The sequence below is a fragment of the Hypomesus nipponensis genome, chromosome 23 (assembly GCF_054491055.1).
Source record: "Hypomesus nipponensis isolate SF chromosome 23, ASM5449105v1, whole genome shotgun sequence".
In the NCBI taxonomy this organism is placed as follows: domain Eukaryota; kingdom Metazoa; phylum Chordata; class Actinopteri; order Osmeriformes; family Osmeridae; genus Hypomesus; species Hypomesus nipponensis.
Window position 1 is genome coordinate 24,192,010 of NC_140383.1, and position 24,446 is coordinate 24,216,455.

Here is a 24,446-nt window from a genome sequence, read left to right on the forward strand (position 1 = left end):
CCAGGTCTGAATACAAAGACAAGAAGACAAGTTTATCTGTGACTATCAAACGTTTTCCCTGTACAATCTTAGTCGGGCCCTGTGCTGGGTTTCTTCTGCTAACACTGAGTTTGACTTCCCACTGTCCCAGCATGTGAATCCTCCGCCCGACTCCGACTCGCCCGGGATGGTATAAATGGCACGCTGCTCTGTGATGCGCTGCACTGGCGTGAGCTGGACTGAGCGACTGCAAGGGTTAGACTATAGACTGTGCTGTATGAGGGGCCGTTTAGGAAATAAACTGAAATAAACTGTCCTTCCACAAACACATGAAATGCATTCACACGTGAAATATTCACATACGCATTCATACTACTCAAAACTCCACATATGTTAAATGCTCGCATCATGTCAGCATATAACATTATGTGTTAACGTTTCATATGCGTTTGTGAAAGGACAGTCCGGCCCCTCATAGTGTTGACATGCAAACATATTGGACAGACCAACATGATCATACTGCACTAATCACCCCATACTCTTGGTAATTATTATTTTCTTACTATTAGCTAATATATTAATAGCAACAATACATGATCAATATTGAGTAGGCAATTTGTAGGCAAGAGTATTTATAGTTGTGACAAACAAACTTTGAGCTAAATTCCTCCAACTTTCTCATATCATCTCCATGTCAGCTGACATAATAAAAAACGAAAACATTCATTTCAGTACATTTGACGTCATGACATTCTGTAGACATCTACGCTAACTGAGTCAATTGTACGGGTATGGAATGACTGCTGAATTAAACTAAATGCAGTTTATGCTGAACTATAGTTCAGAGTAACCAAAATGCATTTCTCAGGCATAGTATGCTACTAGCCTATCCAACCTACAATAGCTTAAGACTTTCTCCCTTTCCCTTTTAGTTTCGTGTTTTTCCACCAATAAATGAACAAAGAAAGTCCTGAACAATAATCTTTTAATGCTATTTTCACTCCACTAGGTATGTGTGTTGAAAGCTGCTGAACAGCTGAATGAAGTCCTAACCTACAGCGGTCCTGTCGGCGGCGCTGTTGTCCTCTATTCTTTTCCTGGGAGAACAAACCGATTCTACGTTTTTGCCTTTCTTTTCTTCAGGATACATTTTTTGACAGATAGGTCTGAAACGAGGGATGTCAAAAATGTTTGTTTAACTATTGAAAAAACTACTGGATCTGTGTAGCAGGATCTCCCAGGCGGTTACCAACAGGTGCACAACATGTTTCACCAGGTAGGTATTTTTTTTATTTCTGTTAGTTTTTAATAAGTTGGGTGAAATGTTTGTTTCATATAAATATTCTAGCGAGTGTTCTGTAAATTATCTTGCGTGTCAATGACACGCAAAAAGCATTGACTTGCCTTGTTAATTTTATACCTTTCAGTTGGAAAATGACGACAGGAAAGCATTACTTTCTCCACAAAAAGTTTTGGGAGAAGCGGGGCGAAGTACGATGACATCAGCCTCATTTAATTTCATCAATTCGATAATAGGATCTGGAATAATAGGTAGGCCTAAATAATGTTCAATATCAGACAAAGTAGGCCTATATAGAGAGGCTATGTATTTTTGTGTAGTGATTGACGGAAGAAAGAGTGATTAATTATTTGAATGCTAAAGCATTCTGTTGATTAACTTAAGCAAATTCTCTTAAATAATTATTTGAATATCATTTTTAAAACGAGTTCACCTCACTTCACTCGTTTTTCACTAACCCCAGGGTAATGGATTCTTCAGCATCATATGACCACCGCCTGTTTCTCTCAATCCCCCTTTTTTTTTTAACCCTTCGTGCCTTAACATTCTTCCCATTGTCACAAGGTCAAAAAGTCGTCCGTTTGCAAAATAACAAGTCACTTAGACTTCATGACTCATTTGATGATGACAAAACGATAATGCTTCCATTATGTTTATACAGGTTTACCATATGCTCTGAACCAGGCTGGTCTTCCACTGGGCCTCTTGCTTCTTGTGATGGTGGCTTTTATCACCGGTAAGAAGCTACATTAAATGGTTGTGTAACCTTGTTGTACAGAGACATTCTTCAGGCTAACACTATTGGTGATTTGCCTCACTGCAGACTTTTCCATCATATTGCTGATAAAAGGAGGAAATCTATCAGGGACAAGGAGTTACCAGTCACTTGTCCAAAGCACTTTCGGTTTCCCAGGATTCTTAGTGGTGTCTGCATTGCAATTCCTCTATCCATTCATAGGTAGGCTGTTATTTTAGAGAGTCGTATTTTTCGGAATGTTAGAGAAGCTGATTTGAACATCATATAACGTCTTCGGTGATTGGCTTCCTCAGCTATGGTCAGCTACAACATCATCACTGGAGACACGCTGACCAAAGTGTTTCTGAGAATACCTGGAGGTACGCCAGTCCCCAGCATGAGCATACCGTACATCATCTACCAACGCATTTTGATGCTACATGAAGTATGATGTCGTGTTAACGATTATTCTGTGGATCTTGTTTTCAGTCGGCCCAGGCCACATTCTGGCAGAGCGGCACTTTGTCATATTAGTGTCGACCCTGTTTTTCACTCTCCCTCTGTCGCTGTATCGGAACATCTCCAAACTGGGGAAGGCAAGACATCAAACACTTTCACATGTGACCCCGCGCCGAACCCCCCCCCCCCCACACACACACACACACACCCACGCAGACATACAGACACACACAGACATTGCTTCAGCTACCAGTATAAGGTATCTTTACTACTACTGTGTTTCCAGGTGTCCTTGTTGTCCATGGTGTTGACGCTAGCCATCCTCATCACTGTCATCATCAGAGCAGCGACCTTAGGACCCCAGATGTACAGTACAGTCACCCTAAACAGCTCACAAATCACTTTCCTACCAGCAAATCTCTCATCTTTCCCTTATAAAACTGCAAAATGTTTCACAACTTCTATACAAATTTACGCTCAGTGTTCTGTAACACGCAAATTATTTATAAATCTTGATGACTTTTTCAGAGCTCCTACAGAGGATTCATGGGGGTTTGCTCGGTGGAATGCAGTTCAAGCAGTTGGTGTCATGTCTTTTGGTGAGTTAAGGAGGTTCAAGCAGTCTGTGTTATGTCTTTTGGTGAGCAAAGAAATTACCCTTGGAAAACCATTCAGAGATGTCAAGTGTATCACAGAATCTGTCACACAATGTATCTTAGAGTACACACACACACACACACACACACACACACACACACACAGAGAGAGAGAGAGAGAGAGAGAGAGAGAGAGAGAGAGAGAGAGAGAGAGAGAGAGAGAGAGAGAGAGAGAGAGAGAGAGAGAGAGAGAGAGAGAGAGAGAGAGAGAGAGAGAGAGAGAGAGAGAGAGAGAGAGAGAGAGAGAGAGAGAGAGAGAGAGAGAGAGAGAGAGAGAGAGAGAGAGAGAGAGAGAGAGAGAGAGAGAGAGAGAGAGAGAGAGAGAGAGAGTATGAATACAGAACAAGACCAAAGCATACACACACACATCTATATTAATAAGGACAAGCCCCTCTTTCTCTGCCTGTGTGTGTGTTGCAGCCTTCATCTGCCACCACAACAGCTTTCTAATCTACGGCTCCCTGGAGGAGCCCAGTCTGGCTAACTGGTCTCGGGTCACTCATGTGTCTGTGGGCTCCGCCCTGGTCGTCAGCGCTCTGTTTGCTACTGCAGGCTATGCTACCTTCACAGGCTACACACAGGGTAAGATAGCCTCTCTCATTTATAATGACCACAGACGACAGGTTTGGACCTGTGTTTACATCTTAATGCTTGCAGTGCATGGAAGTCTTGGAAGTGGGTTTGGATAAAAGCGTCTGCTAAATGCATAAAGGCTTTACTGGGCAACTGTCATTCCCTTTGTGACATTGTAAAACAGGGCACAAATTAAGTTTGATTGAGTTTGATGATTATTCGACCTGGTACATCTGCAGTAAGGTGTTATTTTCTCTCCGTCTGTTTTCTGTCTTGGACTGGCGTATCCTCAGGGGATGTTTTTGAGAACTACTGCCGGAACGACAACCTTGCAACGTTTGGCCGCTTCTGCTACGGGGTTAGCATCATAACCACCTTTCCTCTCGAGTGTTTTGTGACCAGAGAGGTAAATCATCTCTCCCCCAGGAGAACATGACAGCAAGATACTGAGCCGTATGTAGAGGTCAATGCGTGACTGTATGTTGCGGTCAGTGGAGGCATCAGTGGACACACTGTCTACATTGCCATGCAGTGTATTACAGAACTCTCCACTTACTGAAAAGCACTTGAGCTGAGAGCAGTTCCCATTGTTGTTTTTCACAGGTCGTGTCCAATGTCTTCTGTAGTGGACCTTTGTCCACCCCTGCCCATGTCGCTGTTACGTTTCTCATTGTAGCAGTGTGCACAGCGATATCCCTGGCTTACGACTGCCTGGGATTTGTTCTGGAGTTAAACGTAAGTCAGGCGTCCTCTGCATGGTGCCAGAATATTATTTTGATTCCCAAAATGCATCACGTCACAGTTTAAGGGGCTTAAATGTGGAATGATCATTTTTTATGTTGGTTTTCACTCTCTTTTCAAACTCTTCTCTCCTCCCCGCCAGGGTGTTCTGAGCGCTACCCCTCTGATCTTCATCATCCCGTCGGCCTGCTTCCTCAAACTGTCCTCCGGCCGCTGGTTCCAGGGCGAGAACCTGGTCCCCTCCATCATCCTTCTGCTGGGTGTGTTTGTCATGGTGACTGGCCTGATCATGACTGGCCTCTACCCCCAGGAATGCTCCCACGGCGTGGAGATGTTCTACTGCACGGCCTCCAACAGCAGCACCCCCACCAGCTCCACCGCACAGTCCTCCCAGAACTCCACTCAGAGTGTCACATGACAACATGACATGGCTGGTCTAACATAACACGGTGCTGGTTTTGCCTGCTGCTTTTATCACTCTTATAAGATTAGGGTGTACAGTTTTTAAATGTTTTTTGTACATCTACCACGTGCAATTTACTTATTTAATCTTCTTAAGTATCATTATATTTGTAATGATTCTTTTTAATGGATTCGTATGGACTTGGTTTGTAAGGCTGTAAAATAAATATTGGATTATACAGTAGTAGATTCTCATCTCTTCGGCAAACCTACCACATGATGTCACCATAACACGAGTTAAGGTTTAGCACAGAGCTGACTCAAAAATAAAATCAATATCTATTAGAGTACAAGGCAAGCTTAACCTTAACCTTACCGTTTAACCAATCACTGTCATCAACTATATCTTCCTATTCACGTATTTACAAAAAGCGCAAGAAAGTATGGTGTTTATTGTCAATGATACAGTGTAACCCATGAAGTCACCCAGGATAGTCACACTGGGAAAACGATGATCCTTTAGCAGCAATGAGAGGGATTTGGAGAACGCCCCTCCGAGAGGCAAGCCTTGGTTCTGCGTTTAAGTCTTTGGTCTCGCCGTGCAAATCCTTGGCTGTCTTATACAGGCAGTGGCTGTTTGCTCGCTCGTCAAGGAAAAGTTGGCAGAACCTTATAAAGTAGTGTCACTACTAAGAAATGTAGGCTGGTTACTTAGCTTAAACAAGGAGAACACTTGCGAGGACTGCTGGTGAATATTTTAAAGGTGAGCCGCCTAAGAATTGGATAATACATTGGAAGTTGTCACACGCTCAAACGATGGTTCAGTGCAACGAATACAAATCTAACCGCCCACGGTAATGTTGTTGTCGTTACCTTTTCCCTCAAGAAAGACTAATGAAAGTTGACAATATACCCGTGGGTCAGCGGCATTCATGGTAAGATTGATGAGTTCATCTTTATTTGTGTGAAACTATATGCATCTAGGCGTATTTGCTAAATAACTTGACTATGATCTCATAGTTTTATGAATCATCGCAATTCGTTTCTAAATAGGATGAGACTGCCACTCGTTGAGTACTAATGTGTTCCCCGGTTTGTTGTTTTCAAGTCCAGGGAATTTTGTTAATCCTGTCCAACTAGACATGGATCAGCATGGAACACACAGTACACCACATCGACGACTGTCCGGTATCAGGTAGGCCTACTGTAATGATGAAAATGGTCAGCAGTCCTTTGCACACTATAACTTTGATTTATATAGATGGATGAGTCTGTGCGATCGACTAGGTCGTGTGGGCTAGGTTGACAAATGTAAAGAAGAAAAAAAGAAAGTAATGTCACAGTGTAACTTTTCTTTCAAATACAAAATTCAGGTGGAACCATTTGTCACAGATGTCTCTCACCACATACCGTAGTTAAAACCATCCCCACCCCCCAGATTCGTGTGTTCTTGAAGGTCTACGTGCCTTTTTGCCAGTGATGCAATAAATGCTTTTAGAAACGCATATGTTGCAAGGAAATTGAAATTTGGTGACCTAATTGTGTGTCTGAGGAAAGGGGTCTTTGTGTAATCTAATAGAAGTGAAGCCAGAGGGGATGTAGATGGACATCTCTGGGTTGACCAACATTCTTCTGCCTCCGATACCCTGAGTCAAGTCTGTAAGTGTAGTCACATTTGTTGCAGACATTTCAGCAACCTTTGAACTTTACTCATTTCCTGCTTTCAGGGTTGTACTGAGAAATTGCCTTGACCACATGTTAGGGTCATGGGAAGCATTTTTGGAGATGAACCGTTCCGCATCCTCTGTGCATACTGATTACGTTGTGGCTGTTTACTTTGCAATTGGGATATCAATTTAGCCCTGCAGTATCATATCACTTTGAACTAATTGGATGAAATGGTGCGTTGCTGGTGGGGTGGAAAGACAGTAAAACTGATGACCTCAGAAAAGGTGGCTTAAAAAAAAAAATATATATATATATATACATCCCATAAATGTCAACAAAGATCTCAAACTGTTACGTGACATCTTGGAATTCCCCACACATTCAGATCAGTTGCATGGAGATGATGATGTCAGTCGACTATATTCCATCCAGCGGTTGGAATTATTTCACTCTTAAACTGGGGGAGTGAGTTTCCAAAGTTCTTTGGAAGTTTTTTTTAACAGTCACTACTCACCCCTTTGGCATGCAAGGCTGTAGGCTTATTGTGATTTTAATTAGAAGTGAGATGGAGAATTTCTGGTCTTAATGGCAATTAATCTGGAGTTTTGACAGGGTCCTCACAGCCCAGTTTGTCTTGTTGAATATGAAATATATTTATGACTATCGCCTATGTAGCATGAATAAGGGGAAAGAAATATTGTGTCCTCATGGCTCTTTTAAATGTTACATTCACAATAGCACGGTTGGTCTCTAGCAGAACCACATATTTTCGCAGTTTAGTACAGCAGTCTACACAATTATGTTTGTGGTTTGACTTCTGTTTGGAAATGACAACCACTTTGCCCATAAGTTGTGTTGGAGCAAAAGACATGTGTTGCTGTTTTATTAGAGTCTGTTTGTCCTTGGACCCATTAGACCTCTGCTTCTGAATACCCACATGCTTTTCAAGTGCAGTGACACATGGAGATTTTATTTGGTCTCCAATGCTATTGTGCATTTGTTGTCCAACCACTGACTCAGCTGAAATATACAATAAGAAAACTTCTGTCTCTCTAGGCAAGGCAGTGGCTAGTGTTGTGGAAATGTAACCACAGCACGCCATTTCTATTAACTGACACACGAGGTATCACTCAAACACCAAATACAAGTTTATTGAGGACTCTTCTAATGTCTGGGGATAAGGAGGGCATACTTCTAACAAGCTCCAGGTGTGTCTCTCAGAGTAACAGTGGTTCCCATCGTGCTTTCATGCACCCTCTGTGGCACATCTTCATCAGTGGTCTTCTCAAACAGTTAAATGTCCAAAAGTCTCAGTTCTTCAGACGTAATGAGATGGTTTCCTGTTTTCGACCCATGGTCTCTGTCACAAGTTAAACACATCGGTCGTAACAGCGGTCTCCTTCGTGCCAGTAGATAACCATATCAGTAGCGACAATGGTCAGCAACGTGCGGAGACAATGTCAACGTACAAAGTAGTGAAGACATGGATCTGTTCACAGAGCAACTTTGCTGACAGATAGAAATGATACCTATGACTTATAAACACTTATCAAATCCCCATCACAGTCGCACACAAGCATTCAGTCCATGGTTTATATGAGCATAATCTACACACCTCGTCAGATTGAGAGTAACCAGTAAGACTATATACCTCAGAGTCAACATCTGCTTCGGTCATTGGAAAAACGTTCTGATCTCCAGAAGACAGTGTCAAATTTTGTCACAGCTTTCAGACGACATCTGGTCTTATTCAGAATGTCAGCAGTTGAGCATTTCTGACAAGGAAAAACGACTGAAATAAAGGGTGGCCGATGCTTTATCGATTTTCTTTCCTGGCAGTTGTACATTTGATATGTGATTTTGTGAAGGATCTATGCTCACTTGTGCTGTGTGTGAACCCTCTCCAAGATAACGAGGCACACCTTAAACCATGATCTCACAGGCTGGCCTCCCTCAGGGAAAACCCTGGGATTGGTTAAGGTATTGTGAATCCCAACAGCTGTTTCCAGACGCACAGGCAGTCCAAGGGCACAGCTGCTCTCCTGAAGCCAGCGATGAAAGCTACGGCAAGAGGAATGGGCCAAATCTCAAAACAAAGAGATATGAGGAAAGCAGGGACTTGATGTGACAATACCCATGGTTTGAACCCGAACCGTTAAGTCAGTTTTATAGATAAGTAGTAACAAAATCACATAAGGTATTTTTCTTAACTGGGGACAAACGGGTCTCTAAGGTATGTTGAGGCAAGTTCATATTGGGAAATGTGCAAGTAGTGTTCTTTGAGGACATTCAAGAGCAGGCAGTAACTATGAGCTGCTCTGTGGAGCAGGGTGTCTCCTCTGTGGAGCAGGGTGTCTCCTCTGTGGAGCAGGGTGTCTCCTCTGTGGAGCAGGGTGTCTCCTCTGTGGAGCAGGGTGTCTCCTCTGTGGAGCAGGGTGGCTCTGTGGAGCAGGGTGTCTCTGTGGAGCAGGATGGCTCTGTGGAGCAGGGTGACTCCTCTGTGGAGCAGGGTGTCTCCTCTGTGGAGCAGGGTGTATCCTCTGTGGAGCAGGGTGACTCTGTGGAGCAGGGTGGCTCTGTGGAGCAGGGTGTCTCCTCTGTGGAGCAGGATGGCTCTGTGGAGCAGGGTGTCTCCTCTGTGGAGCAGGGTGTCTCCTCTGTGGAGCAGGGTGTATCCTCTGTGGAGCAGGGTGACTCTGTGGAGCAGGGTGGCTCTGTGGAGCAGGGTGGCTCTGTGGAGCAGGGTGGCTCTGTGGAGCAGGGTGGCTCTGTGGAGCAGGGTGGCTCTGTGGAGCAGGGTGGCTCTGTGGAGCAGGGTGGCTCTGTGGAGCAGGGTGTCTCCTCTGTGGAGCAGGATGGCTCTGTGGAACAGCATGGACTGACATGCACAGCATTGTGAATACTAAGGTTGCTTTAGCTTCAGGACACAGCAAAATCTCCTGCATTTGCAACATTTTCCTCTCTAAACTTTTCTGGGGGGAATATAAAGACTCCCTGTTCAGGCAGGAACACACTTCCCTCTTGGGGCAGAAACGAGGTTACAGATCATAAACCATGTCATAGTCCAAACATTGTCACTAAACTTTTAAAAGCTAATAAAAACCAGTATTGAAGGGACTCACCCACCACATGTACCAAAAACATGAACATGTTTCATTTTCTATGACTTGTCAGCACATGGAGGCTCTGAGCCTTTGGGTCAATAGAACATGCAGCCAGCATGAGTTCACTATGTGTACTATTTTCCACCACATTGTCTATGACCCATTTGCTACTCTCCATTTAGCAGTAACATGGAACATTGCCTGAGCATTACTATTTAGGTTTCATGTTTTCGAGTCAAGTGACATTCCAACAGCTACCTTGAAGGCCTGTCGCAGATAGGAAGGGACTGGCACAGCACCAGGAAACATGGCCTATTTGTTGATGGTAAAAATGTGTCGAAACAAAAATGTAATCGAGACCAAAGGCAAGATTGTATTTGTGAAGCCTGGCGCAACGTTGAAATCCAGGGTCTGTATGTGTACTGGATGGTGTGCTTTCAGCTTCAGAGGACTAACACGGACAAGATGGCCATGGTCCAGCAGAAGGAATAATGGGTTGTCTTTGTTTGTCTTCGTTGCCCAGTTGAAGCCAATGCATTGACCGTAAATACCCATGAATGCCTAATACTGGGGTTGCACTTCGTTAGAATAAAAAAATCTGGGAACAATTTTGAATGTAATTGACGATAATTAATTGTTTTGGGGGTTTGACGCAGCGCTGATTTAATGTAATAGTTCATACTGTAATCTTTGTGCATAGGAGGTCATAATGTCAACTAGAATGTATGTAAATGTGTGGGGGGGCACCCAGTCTTGCTGTGTTTGCCTTGCTGGATGTTCTGCCTCCGTCTGTTTCGTCCGGCACATAATGGTTTGACCCGCCCACCTTCCACCCCCATAGCTTTGCGGGTGATTTAAGATGAATTTGCCCATTGTATGTTATCGCTGTGCGGTTCTGCTTATCTCAGAAGTAACATAAGCAAAACTGGCAGATGAATAATGATTTCAAAACATCACAGTTTGGTTTTTATTTATCTAGCTTTCTTTATCAATGATTGAGATCGAAGGCCATGGTAAAGATCATGCAGTACATCATGTTAGCTTTATTCTGTGTTTAGTTCTCCTCAGACAGTGAAACGACTGAAGATCTGGAACACACTTCCACACTAAGAACACCAGGCTCACTGAGTACTTTGCGATGAAGGTAGAATCTCCTTGAACTACACGTTTAGACTGATTAAGGTAACAGTCGATCATTTTTGTATTACAGTCCAACTGAACAGGTTCATTTATATGAATGAGATCCGATATAAGTATGATAGACAAAGAGAATCTACATAAAGCATGGCTCTAGATGGCGCTATCTCTTTGCTCATGCCTATACTGGAAGCACACGTTCATTGCCAGGTTGCTGATTATCAAAGGGATGTGTGGTGTCAGAAATGACTACAGGCCTACTGTTTCCAAAAACATTAAACACACTCAACGTAATGCCACTCAACCGAGCCCATTAGAAAGGTGGGACTATGAACACCAGAAGGCAACACCAAACGCCTCACTGAGGTTCATCATTCCTGCAGAGGGAGAGACACTGATCACTCTGACATGACTCACACTCAGCAAGAGGATCTGGGTGTGAGAGACCAGACAGGGGACAGGAGGGACTGTCTAAGCCCGAGTACATGTGACCCTCACCAGGGGAAAGTTGGGCTGGTGTCCCTGCGATAGATGCCTCCGTGGATACAATGTGGCATTGTTTCAGAAGAAAGGAGGCAGTGTGTGAGAGATACAGTATAATTATGACTCGCGGGGGGAAGGGGGGGGGGGAATTTCGCTCTTCTCCAGACGTTTTTATGTAAATGTTGGCCTCACTGAAAGTACAAGCTTGCTCCTGAACTCCAGAGAAGTCTATAAAGCCACAAACACAATGTCCCTCTCTGTCACTGCACCACACAGCTAGCACCACACAGCTAGCACCACACATGCTAGCACCACACATGCTAGCACCACACATGCTAGCACACATGGTAGCACCACACATGCTAGCACACATGCTAGCACCACACATGCTAGCACCACACATGCTAGCACACATGGTAGCACCACACATGCTAGCACACATGCTAGCACCACACATGCTAGCACCACACATGCTAGCTCCACACAAGCTAGCACACATGGTAGCACCACACATGCTAGCACACATATGCTAGCACCACACATGCTAGAACCACACATGCTAGCACCACACAGCTAGCACACAGGCTGGCACACAGGCTGGCACACAGGCTGGGACACAGGCTGGCACACAGGCAGCTGTGGAGGGTGTTGCCACTGGTTTTCTGATACCCTGTCCAGTATCTACCCTCTCATTTAACTTCTTATCAAATCAAAAGAACAAAAAAGAAAACAGCACAATCCTGGTTGGGACTGAGCTGTTTTCTTATGGTAATGTCTGGCAGATGTTGACTGTGTGCCAGGTCTCTGCTCTGTTTGGAAACGGCATTTACCTCCGGGAAAAGAGGTGCGGGGAAGATGGAGAGAGTTACAGGTCACAGACGAGGGCTGACCTCTGACCTCTGCCAGGTCGACCCATGTACATGGAACAGAGAGATCACCCAGGAGGAAGGAAAACCTAATCTACACACTGACTGACTGATTCACTGACAGATTGACTGATAGATTGACTGACTAACTGATTCACTGACTGACTGATATATTGTCTGTCTGTCTGTCTGTCTGTCTGTCTGTCTGTCTGTCTGTCTGTCTGTCTGTGTCTGACTGACTGACACTCTTTGCTGTGGTTGTGCGGAGCGGTGGGCAGCCCATGTGTGCTTGAGTGAAATGAGGCAAGTCGTAGTGAAGGGTGATTACACACAGTATCTGAAGGACTATAGCACTGAGCTAATAATGTCCCCTAGATAGCAATCACTGGCCTAAAAAAAGGCGCATAGCTTGCCAATGCAGTTCAAGGCCTGTGCATGCACACGTTGTGGGAAAATGGTTTTGTTTTGCCTAAAATAATCAAAGTTATACATAGGAAGTGGGAAGTTCTCATAGGGTTTGTGAACTCACCACCACCACCCTCTCAGCCCCTCCTTCTTTTCCATCCCACACAGCTTCTGGAGCAATGGCCCTTCCAGTCCCTCTCTAAACAGCTTGTGTTTACTGGGAGTGACCTCTCTCCAAACTACCAGCTGGGTCTCGAGCGCTGTGTTTTGTCTATCCACAGGGATCACCTCCACCACCCCCCCTTCCGCCTCCCTCCCCACCCAGTAACTCTTCAGCCCCGCCCCAACCCCACCCTCGTTCAGTTCCCGCCCATAAACACCTCCCAACCACTAAATTCCTACTGATCATGTGTGACTTCTTTTTTTGTGGTAAAAGCAAAGGGCAACCTCTGGAGGGGGAAAGGACACCGAGGCAAATATGAGATACTTGCACATATAAATATATAGAATAGAGGATGTTTGCTGTCAGTCTTGTACCCTTTGTGGGGGTACACCTCTAAAGCACTAAACCAGAGAGAAAGAGAGAAAAAAGAGAGAGAAAAAAAGAGAGAAAGAGAGTTAAAGAGAGACAGAGAGAGAAAGAGAGAGAGAACTTGAAATGGCAGGAGTGTCACCTTGTTTGCTCACTTCAGGGCAGGGAGTTCAGGAACGACCCGTGCTGGATCCGAGACGTAGGAAATGTACATGAGTCATAATATTCTGATGAGTGGAGGTCATGGCTTCCTGGTCTTTGTCACACAGTTTCAATAGGCAGACCTGTGGCATGGACATTTCCACTGGTTCCAGAGGTTTCTGGAAGGAGCAGCTGTAGATGGCTGTCTGGACCGAGTGTGGGTACTTTCTAAACTCTGTAGAAAGCTGCATAAAGTGTAAGTCTGGCTTTTCAATCTGTCTGTGTATCAGATCAGTTGATATTTAGTTTGAATTTCAACTTGGTTGTGATCCTAATTTGAGGGTGATGTTCCTCAGGCAGATGTCAATGTGGTCACGATTTGGAACTATTCACTGCTGTATTCCTCTTTTCTGTCTTTATGAGCTTGTGGTGTGGTTTAACATCTGTTGTGACGTGTAGAGTAGATGTGGGATAGAGACTGTTAGAAAGCAGGCTGATACCAAATCTGGCCTTGGCAAGCTAACTGTAGGAGAGTGATACGTGTTGACAAGCTGGAGAATGTGGTCAACACTCACTATTCTAGCCCTCATCTGTGTGGGAAATACAAACTGGATGACAAGCCCAAATCCAACTCATCGCTTTACCTTTACACAGCAAGCAAATATCACAGTCAAATTTCACGTTTGATTACATTTGATTGGCTTACGTAATCAGCTTTGTCTCTGTAGCCCCTATGTAAATCCAAACACAAGGGAAGACTGGAAAGGCTACTGTGTTGTTATGGAAAGACATGTCGAACAGTGTTCCAAACCTGTCAAACAACAACCATTTCTATTTGAGCTTGCTGCAAGTCAAAATGATTGTCTGCTGTTTGTGGGATCTGTGCAAGGAATGATGATGTCATATCCTGGTGGGGGGGGGGGTCTGATTGGAGCTGGCCGTGTTTGGATTACATCAACACGGACGCCAGGGTTCTCCAGCAGTCCGGGGGAGGGTGGTGTGGTGATGACGGGTCGGTGTCTTGGATAATGAAAAGCAAACAGAAACACAGACTAGTACTGTAAGCACACCTGATCTAATTATCTTTTAAGCCTTTGAGAAACATTCCTAGTCTAACTGCTCCAACACTGTTAACACTAAACATGTTAGGTCAGCATGTACTGTATGGGGCACGTACTAATTGTAGTATTAAAGGAAGTTAAAGTAAGGAAGTACATTATGAGGTCTTCCTTGGAGTATGGAGTCATTGGAATATTGAGTCAGCATAGCTAGCAACGAATACAAGAGGATGGTTTATTATACCAACCTTTCCCAACCCTGGGCTTCAGGGCCCACTGTCCCGTATGTTCTAGATGTTTCCCTGCTCCGACACACCTGATGCAAATTAACCGGTCATGATCAAGCTCTGCAGAAGCCTGATAACGATCCATTCATGTAAACCAGGTGTGTCGGAGCAGGGAAACATCTAGAACATGCAGGACAGTGGGCTCTGAGGACCAGGACTGGGAGCCGCTGGACTGTTCTGTCCTCTGATGCCATCACCCACTGTGAGGGTCCGGAGGGTGGGTGCGCGGTACACGTACGCACGGTCCCACCCCAGGCTAGCATGACAGACCTCAGGACTGTTGTTCTCCTGGCCCTGCCCACCGGATCGCAGCAGAGCCGGGAGGTAAAGCTGATTAGCACTCTGCTTATTCCTGCCTGTGGGGGAGTTCTCTTTCCTCTCTGACAGGGCGAGCTTAAGAGCTTCGAGAGACACGGCCGGGGAGGCAGGCTTTGGCTGGGGGATTTCAAACCCAGAGGCTCTGTGACGTCAAGGCCGGGGTGTGGTGTGGTGCGTAAGGTAGGCCTCCCCTCGCTCCGCCTGCCGCGAGTCTGTCTGAGCGTCTGGGGGAGATGGCTGGGTCATAGGGGAGAAGCAGCGCAGCGACCAGGAGGTAAGACGCCTCAGCGGACTTACGAACGGACGAGAGGATCTGTGTAGACGTGTCAGAGAGGCAGGTTTTCTTTTCGTTCTCTCGCCGCTTGCCAAGTCGTTGACAGGCTCTCCTTAGGCAGGCTGACACACTGTCACGCTGCTGGAGGTGTTGCCTAACATTTCTGGACATTACTCACCTCTTTCCTGCTCTATTCAAGCTATACGGTTGGAAATCTACAATAAATTCAGCCCTTTATTGGATTTATATCTCTGTAGTAGTTGAAGTGGGAGTAGAGCACAGTAGGCCACTGTCTGAGCTGTCTGCAGTGGCATGTATGAGCATGCAGAGTAGATTAGTAGATGTACCGCTCCATCAACAAGTGCTAGGGCTAGTCATCACACTTTATTGTTGCCCTGGCTTCTTAAAATACACTGGGTGTTGTCCGCAGGAACGCAGGAAAGCCTCTTTGCATACTTTGTTTTCCTCTTTGTTCTTGAACCCACCTTTTCCTCTGGGACTGCTAGCTAAACAGCAGCTGCTAACTGACTTACCACAGCAGACAGCACTTCACAGACCCTGAACCGATGAAAGTGGAGGTGCACCTCTGTTAGGAAATGACAGGCTCTCTTTTCTTCTCTGGAGTCATGCGCTGCATGCAGTCATGTTTACCTTCCGGTGATCTGGCTCCAGGACTGTGTGATGGCTTTGGGAGAGACATTTCACAGAAATGCCTAAGTTCACGTCTTCCCTTGGGACAAGGCTTACCCCACATCTAACAATGTGTGCTTGGAATGTCAGGAATTTGGCTATGCCTTGATTCAGCAGCTGTTGGTCTACTGTCAGTATATTGTTTGTGCATTTGATCTTACTTCAAGGATGGAACTGCAGAGCCAGAGGTATATCCAAATCGAGTTTGTGTTTCTGACGGGCCAGTCATTGGCTACCTGTGATCCTGAAGGCTGTGTTTGACTTGATTTCACACATGTAATGGACTTGAGTGTCATCCTAGGCCTCAGCTAACTACTGCAGCTTTAGATAAGAAGTCACACGCATGTTAAAGGAGGAACACGGTCAAGTCCATCATCATGGGAACTTATCTAGTGTGCCCATAAATCTCTCTCTCTCTTTCTGAACTCTATACTATCTCTGTGTCTCTCTCTCTTTCTGAACTCTATACTATCTCTGTCTCTCTTTCTCTACTCTCTCTGTATCGGGGTCTGCCTCTCTCTGAATCTCCTTTTTATGCATTTTCTCAAAGGCACGTCAGGTATTCTCCTATCGGTAGCGGTACCTGGATGTTATTACGAGCCTTTGATGGTCCGCAGTTCTTCTTGAGAAATGTCAGCGAGATAACTGGAAACATACATGGACCATTAATGTTTGTTTGTTAGTTTGAATTTGGGATTAAGTTGTTTTTTCCCCCTGCTTGCTTTATATGTGAAGCAGAATCCTGCCTGTCTGTCTGCCTGTCTGCCTGTCTGTCTGTCTGCCTGTCTGCCTGTCTGCTTGTCTGTCTGCCTGTCTGCCTGTCTGCCTGTCTGCTTGCCTGTCTGTCTGTCTGCCTGTCTGCTTGCCTGTCTGTCTGCCTGCCTGCCTGTCTGCCTGTCTGCCTGTCTGTCTGTCTGTCTGTCTGTCTGTCTGCCTGTCTGCTTGCCTGTCTGTCTGCCTGTCTGTCTGTCTGTCTGTCTGCTTGTCTACCTGTCTACCTGTCTACCTGTCTGCCTGTCTGTCTGTCTGTCTGTCTGCCTGTCTGCTTGTCTGTCTGCCTGTCTGCCTGTCTGCCTGTCTGCTTGCCTGTCTGTCTGTCTGCCTGTCTGCCTGTCTGCTTGCCTGTCTGTCTGCCTGCCTGCCTGCCTGCCTGCCTGTCTGTCTGTCTGTCTGTCTGTCTGTCTGTCTGTCTGTCTGCCTGTCTGCTTGCCTGTCTGTCTGTCTGCCTGTCTGTCTGTCTGTCTGTCTGCCTGTCTGCTTGCCTGTCTGTCTGCCTGTCTGTCTGCCTGTCTGCCTGTCTGCCTGTCTGTCTGTCTGTCTGTCTGTCTGCCTGTCTGCCTGTCTGCTTGTCTGTCTGCCTGCCTGCCTGCCTGCCTGCCTGCCTGCCTGTCTGTCTGTCTGTCTGTCTGTCTGTCTGTCTGTCTGTCTGTCTGCCTGTCTGCTTGCCTGTCTGTCTGCCTGTCTGCTTGCCTGTCTGCCTGTCTGCCTGTCTGTCTGCCTGTCTGTCTGCCTGCCTGCCTGCCTGCCTGCCTGTCTGCCTGCCTGTCTGTCTGTCTGTCTGTCTGTCTGTCTGTCTGCCTGCTTGCAGCTGTAGTGTACAGTAGCAGGTGTTAGCCAAAACATTCCCAGTCCACTTCACTGCTTCACTACATGTGTTTTCATACGGACAACTTCTGCATTCACTGCTCCGTTGGACCGTGCAGGCGTAACTGCAGCGCTGCACAACGATTCAACAGCTCCCGTTGGGATCTGATACCACAGTCGAGCAAATCTGGGGCTTCTCCCTGTTCAATCAATCAGTTGACTGAGATAAATACTGCTGATAATCTGTCAAGGCAGGTACTATCCTAAACTTTGCATAAAAGCTTTGCAGAAAACATGTCTGCTCAGCGAATAAAAGGCAAATTGTCATGTAAATGTGAGCTCTCCTCGTGGCTTCTGGTTTTGTGGGCAGGGCGCTCTGTCACGTCCTGATGGTGGATGAGCCAGTCTATCAGGCACGTCCTCTGGGCCTGAACGGGCTTGTTAACAGGTGTCAGTGTTGTGAAGGGGGGCCCTGCCCCGGGTCGAGCTACCACACGTTTCTCTCTTCACTCACACGCACGGAGCGCTGCTGATGCGATGTATTGTGAGGTCGCTTCATGCTTTGTATTACATTTTCCCTCCGAATGGTGATATCCTTTGTGTGACATGTTGGTAGTGTGAGGGAGAAGTGACGGCTGTGTTTGGAGAGTGGCTCATAACCCTAATCTCAGAGCCTGGTGAAAGATCAGAGCCAAGAAATCTGGACTTTGTACCCTGGTGTGGACCACAGTGAGCGTCTGTTTGAACTGGGGGAGTCTGTCCATAGATTTACAGATATTGAGCTGTTCATGGTCGTTCCATCTGCCCTTAGAACAACTGTGTGTTTGTGTGTGTGTTCGTGTGTCTACTATATGTTATTGTTTATTCAACAGTTCCTTGTCTGCTGTGTGTGTTGGGGAATGACTGAGGATCCAGGCTCTCATGTTTTTATAGAAAACAAAATTAAAGTATTACTTCAGTATTATCTCCATCAGTGAAGCCCCAACATTCAATGGTGGTTATATTATTTACATTACTACAACTATACTGCTAATCACTTCACAAAGGAGTTGTGGTTACCTTTCACTAACTCCTTATGTTGACCTCTAAACGTGTGTGAGGTAGGCTGGGAATGCTGAAATAACCTGGTTTTTACGAGGAGTTCCCCCCATGGAGACTAATAATGTTTTCAAGTCATGGCGTGGTTGGTACATCAAGTGTAGACATTGTTCAAATTCCTGTTTGTGAGTTACGGTAGCCCTTGGAGGACATTCCACATCCTGCAGGCCATGGGGTCGAGCCAACTGGGGCTTTCCATGTGCTCAGTACCACACCAGTCATCTACTGTATGTGAGATGTCTACATCTATTTTATTGGACGTTTCATGACATTTCAACTCTACTGCGTTTTGCATAGAGCCTGTGTCATTGTTCTAATGTGCCTCTTTGAAGGTGACTGTGGTATTTAGTCAGATGACTGGGTTGTGCTTTAAAGGAAAAGTGTGTTTACTTTGGTTGATTGCATTAGCTGCTGAACACAGGCAGGTCCCATAGAACAGCTCTAGATTGTCTCAGCTGTGATTAACTGACCTTATTACTGAGCCCTGACGCTAAAACAGTTTGATGGAATAATGGGTGTTGTTATAAAGTGCTGATGGCTTCAGTTTCAGGATTTGTCATGCTTCACAGCTAACATCATGGTGAAGTTCAGGCAGTGAACACTTCTGTTTCAGGAAATGAAATGCACAAGTATACAATTAATCCAAAACGACGGTTCATTTGATATTCTGTGTTAGTAGGTTCAACACAGGGGGATTTTATTGCCTTTTGATTTTACAACTTTATTGCTGCTTAATTTAAAACTACCAAAGTGTTTTACTAATTACTGATTAGATACTGTAGAGAGCCTCACTTACATCAAAAGTATGTTGGCTCTGTGTACCATACCACAATGACACCATCCTAAAACACAGATAACGTTGCAGCAATATAAAGCCTGGATCAAGCAACTCAGGTTCAGCTGGCACACACAGAGCAGGTTGCAGTGACTGAAACTGTAACCTCTTGCCTTATTTTTCGGTCTCACATGGCTTGTCCTCTCACTGCGCTTTCTTCAAGCCTCAGTCATTATTCTCTGCTCTTGAGTGTCTTGTGACTTGTTTGCAAAGTGGACCGGACCTCTTCCATGTAGTAGTCTGTGCGTAGCGGAGCTGTCTGGGTAAGAAAGGACTCTTTTCATGCCCTGAGATGCAGCACTTTTCCATTTTATGTGATTTATGTCTGTGATCAAAGAAACACTTCTAAAATATGTATTTGTAAAGATCTAATGTTAATAGTTTGATGGTTTTGGTAAATACGAGTGCATGGAGGCATGCAGAAGAGTTTGATGCTTTTTTGCCGGGTTGACATGGGGGGAAGATGTGTGTTTAACCCCGGCAAACAGTGCAGTATCGCAGTACTCACAGAAAAGAGTGTTCTGTTGAAACGTTGATCTCTGTCGTTTCCCCTTCTGAGAGGACATTTTTACTGATAAAAGCCTTTTTAGGTCAAACAGAAACCTTTTGGTTCCAAACTGCACCATGTACAGGATTCTAAAGAGGGGCTATTAAGTTCCAAGAAGAAGCAAAAAGCTAGATTAAAAAAATCTAAAAGATCTAGAAGTGGTTCTACAGTTTCTCTAACCTTCCTGTGTTACACGTTTTCCCTCAGTGTAAGCCCAAGCTGCTGCCCTGATCCCCTGATAGCAGCAGCCTCACTCTGGGTGTCTGTCCTGATAGCAGCAGCCTCACTGTGGGCGTCTGTCCTGATAGCAGCAGCCTCACTCTGGGTGTCTGTCCTGATAGCAGCAGCCTCACTCTGGGCGTCTGTCCTGATAGCAGCAGCCTCACTCTGGGCGTCTGTCCTGATAGCAGCAGTCTCACTCTGGGCGTCTGTCCTGATAGCAGCAGCCTCACTCTGGGCGTCTGTCCTGATAGCAGCAGCCTCACTCTGGGCGTCTGTCCTGATAGCAGCAGTCTCACTCTGGGCGTCTGTCCTGCTAGCAGCAGTCTCACTCTGGGCGTCTGTCCTGATAGCAGCAGTCTCACTCTGGGCGTCTGTCCTGCTAGCAGCAGTCTCACTCTGGGCGTCTGTCCTGATAGCAGCAGCCTCACTCTGGGCGTCTGTCCTGATAGCAGCAGTCTCACTCTGGGCGTCTGTCCTGATAGCAGCAGCCTCACTCTGGGCGTCTGTCCTGATAGCAGCAGCCTCACTCTGGGTGTCTGTCCTGATAGCAGCAGCCTCACTCTGGGCGTCTGTCCTGATAGCAGCAGTCTCACTCTGGGCGTCTGTCCTGATAGCAGCAGCCTCACTCTGGGCGTCTGTCCTGATAGCAGCAGTCTCACTCTGGGTGTCTGTCCTGATAGCAGCAGTCTCACTCTGGGCGTCTGTCCTGCTAGCAGCAGCCTCACTCTGGGCGTCTGTCCTGCTAGCAGCAGCCTCACTCTGGGCGTCTGTCCTGATAGCAGCAGTCTCACTCTGGGTGTCTGTCCTGATAGCAGCAGCCTCACTCTGGGCGTCTGTCCTGATAGCAGCAGTCTCCCTCTGGTTGTCTGTCCTGATAGCAGCAGCCTCACTCTGGGCGTCTGTCCTGATAGCAGCAGTCTCCCTCTGGTTGTCTGTCCTGATAGCAGCAGCCTCACTCTGGGTGTCTGTCCTGCTAGCAGCAGTCTCACTCTGGGCGTCTGTCCTGCTAGCAGCAGTCTCACTCTGGGCGTCTGTCCTGATAGCAGCAGCCTCACTCTGGGCGTCTGTCCTGATAGCAGCAGCCTCACTCTGGGCGTCTGTCCTGCTAGCAGCAGTCTCACTCTGGGTGTCTGTCCTGCTAGCAGCAGTCTCACTCTGGGCGTCTGTCCTGATAGCAGCAGTCTCACTCTGGGCGTCTGTCCTGCTAGCAGCAGTCTCACTCTGGGCGTCTGTCCTGCTAGCAGCAGCCTCACTCTGGGCGTCTGTCCTGCTAGCAGCAGTCTCACTCTGGGCGTCTGTCCTGATAGCAGCAGCCTCACTCTGGGCGTCTGTCCTGCTAGCAGCAGTCTCACTCTGGGCGTCTGTCCTGATAGCAGCAGCCTCACTCTGGGCGTCTGTCCTGATAGCAGCAGCCTCACTCTGGGTGTCTGTCCTGATAGCAGCAGCCTCACTCTGGGTGTCTGTCCTGCTAGCAGCAGTCTCACTCTGGGCGTCTGTCCTGATAGCAGCAGTCTCACTCTGGGCGTCTGTCCTGATAGCAGCAGCCTCACTCTGGGTGTCTGTCCTGATAGCAGCAGTCTCACTCTGGGTGTCTGTCCTGATAGCAGCAGCCTCACTCTGGGTGTCTGTCCTGCTAGCAGCAGTCTCACTCTGGGTGTCTGTCCTGCTAGCAGCAGTCTCACTCTGGGCGTCTGTCCTGATAGCAGCAGTCTCACTCTGGGCGTCTGTCCTGCTAGCAGCAGTCTCACTCTGGGCGTCTGTCCTGATAGCAGCAGTCTCACTCTGGGTGTCTGTCCTGCTAGCAGCAGTCTCACTCTGGGCGTCTGTCCTGATAGCAGCAGTCTCACTCTGGGTGTCTGTCCTGATAGCAGCAGCCTCACTCTGGGCGTCTGTCCTGCTAGCAGCAGCCTCACTCTGGGCGTCTGTCCTGCTAGCAGCAGTCTCACTCTGGGCGTCTGTCCTGCTAGCAGCAGTCTCACTCTGGGCGTCTGTCCTGATAGCAGCAGTCTCACTCTGGGTGTCTGTCCTGATAGCAGCAGTCTCACTCTGGGCGTCTGTCCTGATAGCAGCAGCCTCACTCTGGGCGTCTGTCCTGCTAGCAGCAGCCTCACTCTGGGTGTCTGTCCTGATAGCAGCAGTCTCACTCTGGGCGTCTGTCCTGATAGCAGCAGCCTCACTCTGGGTGTCTGTCCTGATAGCAGCAGTCTCACTCTGGGCGTCTGTCCTGATAGCAGCAGTCTCACTCTGGGCGTCTGTCCTGATAGCAGCAGTCTCACTCTGGGCGTCTGTCCTGATAGCAGCAGTCTCCCTCTGGTTGTCTGTCCTGATAGCAGCAGCCTCACTCTGGGCGTCTGTCCTGATAGCAGCAGCCTCCCTCTGGTTGTCTGTCCTGATAGCAGCAGCCTCACTCTGGGCGTCTGTCCTGATAGCAGCAGCCTCACTCTGGGCGTCTGTCCTGCTAGCAGCAGCCTCACTCTGGGTGTCTGTCCTGATAGCAGCAGCCTCACTCTGGGCGTCTGTCCTGCTAGCAGCAGTCTCCCTCTGGGCGTCTGTCCTGCTAGCAGCAGCCTCACTCTGGGCGTCTGTCCTGATAGCAGCAGCCTCACTCTGGGCGTCTGTCCTGATAGCAGCAGTCTCACTCTGGGCGTCTGTCCTGATAGCAGCAGTCTCCCTCTGGTTGTCTGTCCTGATAGCAGCAGCCTCACTCTGGGCGTCTGTCCTGATAGCAGCAGCCTCCCTCTGGTTGTCTGTCCTGATAGCAGCAGCCTCACTCTGGGCGTCTGTCCTGATAGCAGCAGCCTCACTCTGGGCGTCTGTCCTGCTAGCAGCAGCCTCACTCTGGGTGTCTGTCCTGATAGCAGCAGCCTCACTCTGGGCGTCTGTCCTGCTAGCAGCAGTCTCCCTCTGGGCGTCTGTCCTGCTAGCAGCAGTCTCACTCTGGGCGTCTGTCCTGATAGCAGCAGCCTCACTCTGGGCGTCTGTCCTGATAGCAGCAGCCTCACTCTGGGCGTCTGTCCTGATAGCAGCAGCCTCACTCTGGGCGTCTGTCCTGATAGCAGCAGCCTCACTCTGGGCGTCTGTCCTGATAGCAGCAGTCTCACTCTGGGTGTCTGTCCTGATAGCAGCAGTCTCACTCTGGGCGTCTGTCCTGCTAGCAGCAGTCTCACTCTGGGCGTCTGTCCTGCTAGCAGCAGTCTCACTCTGGGCGTCTGTCCTGCTAGCAGCAGTCTCACTCTGGGCGTCTGTCCTGATAGCAGCAGTCTCACTCTGGGCGTCTGTCCTGCTAGCAGCAGTCTCACTCTGGGCGTCTGTCCTGATAGCAGCAGTCTCACTCTGGGCGTCTGTCCTGATAGCAGCAGCCTCACTCTGGGCGTCTGTCCTGATAGCAGCAGCCTCACTCTGGGTGTCTGTCCTGCTAGCAGCAGCCTCACTCTGGGTGTCTGTCCTGCTAGCAGCAGTCTCACTCTGGGTGTCTGTCCTGATAGCAGCAGTCTCACTCTGGGTGTCTGTCCTGATAGCAGCAGTCTCACTCTGGGCGTCTGTCCTCTGCAGAGTGTCGACCAAAAGCAAGGCGCCTTCCCCCCCGGCAGCTCTGAAAGACCTGGGCGAGCCGGGCCTTCCGCAGCGGTACCCAGGGTTCCCCCACAGGACCATGGACCAGAAGGAGAACCTGCTGGAGCGGGAGATGAACCTGCTGGTGGTTCTACCAGGGGGAGCGGAGAAGACCACCCTGGTGCATGGCAGGTGAGACTGCAGTTACTACTCACACCAGACCCGCTCACATCACACATCCAAGTGCTTGAAATAAGCTTCAGTTCACAGGGAATAAAGTCCTCAGTAACTTCGTATTATTACAAACTTTCATGTTAATAAGAATCTTATAAGGGCCTCATTACCTATTAGCGCACATTACCAACACCTGGATCTAAAGTGTAACCCAGAGACACTGGTGGAGTCCTCCAGTCTGTGGGACCAGGCAGTGGGATGCAGCAGAGACACAGATCCTGCTATAACACCTGGATCTAAAGTGTAACCCAGAGACACTGGTGGAGTCCTCCAGTCTGTGGGACCAGGCAGTGGGATGCAGCAGAGACACAGATCCTGCTATAACACCTGGATCTAAAGTGTAACCCAGAGACACTGGTGGAGTCCTCCAGTCTGTGGGACCAGGCAGTGGGATGCAGCAGAGACACAGATCCTGCTATAACACCTGCTCTGGATTGTTTTCTTGAAAGCTGGAAGATGGAAATGTATTCATTGTTTTATAAACCGTTCTTTTATTTCCCTACACGTGCTTTGCATTTTCGTCTTTTCGTAGGGTTACTGCAGCTGTCTTGCATGATGTCATCTT

At 47.5% G+C, this 24,446-nt stretch overlaps 2 protein-coding genes across 4 annotated transcripts in view; both read left to right on the plus strand.

The window, feature by feature from the left end:
• The first annotated feature begins 1,129 nt into the window (after positions 1–1,129).
• slc38a11 (solute carrier family 38 member 11) lies at positions 1,130–5,079 on the plus strand. Its single transcript, XM_084689563.1, has 12 exons — positions 1,130–1,255; positions 1,407–1,530; positions 1,941–2,015; positions 2,103–2,237; positions 2,330–2,395; positions 2,505–2,611; positions 2,761–2,840; positions 3,003–3,073; positions 3,551–3,712; positions 3,997–4,109; positions 4,307–4,438; positions 4,587–5,079. The coding sequence occupies exons 1-12, from the start codon at positions 1,244–1,246 to the stop codon at positions 4,860–4,862; spliced, it is 1,353 nt and encodes a 450-aa protein (XP_084545689.1). The 5' UTR covers positions 1,130–1,243; the 3' UTR covers positions 4,863–5,079.
• Positions 5,080–5,471: 392 nt separating this feature from the next.
• cobll1b (cordon-bleu WH2 repeat protein-like 1b) overlaps positions 5,472–24,446 on the plus strand; it is a 29,295-nt gene continuing 10,320 nt past the window's right edge. The window contains exons 1-4 of one of the 3 annotated variants that reach the window (XM_084689551.1): positions 5,472–5,609; positions 5,733–5,781; positions 5,955–6,041; positions 23,648–23,839. In XM_084689551.1, the coding sequence (XP_084545677.1) occupies positions 5,741–5,781; positions 5,955–6,041; positions 23,648–23,839 (320 nt within the window). In that variant the 5' untranslated portion in view covers positions 5,472–5,609; positions 5,733–5,740. Of the gene's footprint in view, positions 5,782–5,954; positions 6,042–19,403; positions 19,590–23,647; positions 23,840–24,446 lie in introns of those variants that run through there. The other 2 variants (XM_084689552.1, XM_084689553.1) reach the window with 2 other exon arrangements.

What these genes read in the sequence shown, in the direction of transcription:
- slc38a11 (XM_084689563.1), top strand. An exon ending in GATGGTGGCTTTTATCACCG is followed by an intron (nt 2,016 to 2,102) that starts GTAAGAAGCTAC and finishes GCCTCACTGCAG; the next exon opens with ACTTTTCCATCATATTGCTG. An exon ending in AGTGTTTTGTGACCAGAGAG is followed by an intron (nt 4,110 to 4,306) that starts GTAAATCATCTC and finishes TGTTTTTCACAG; the next exon opens with GTCGTGTCCAATGTCTTCTG.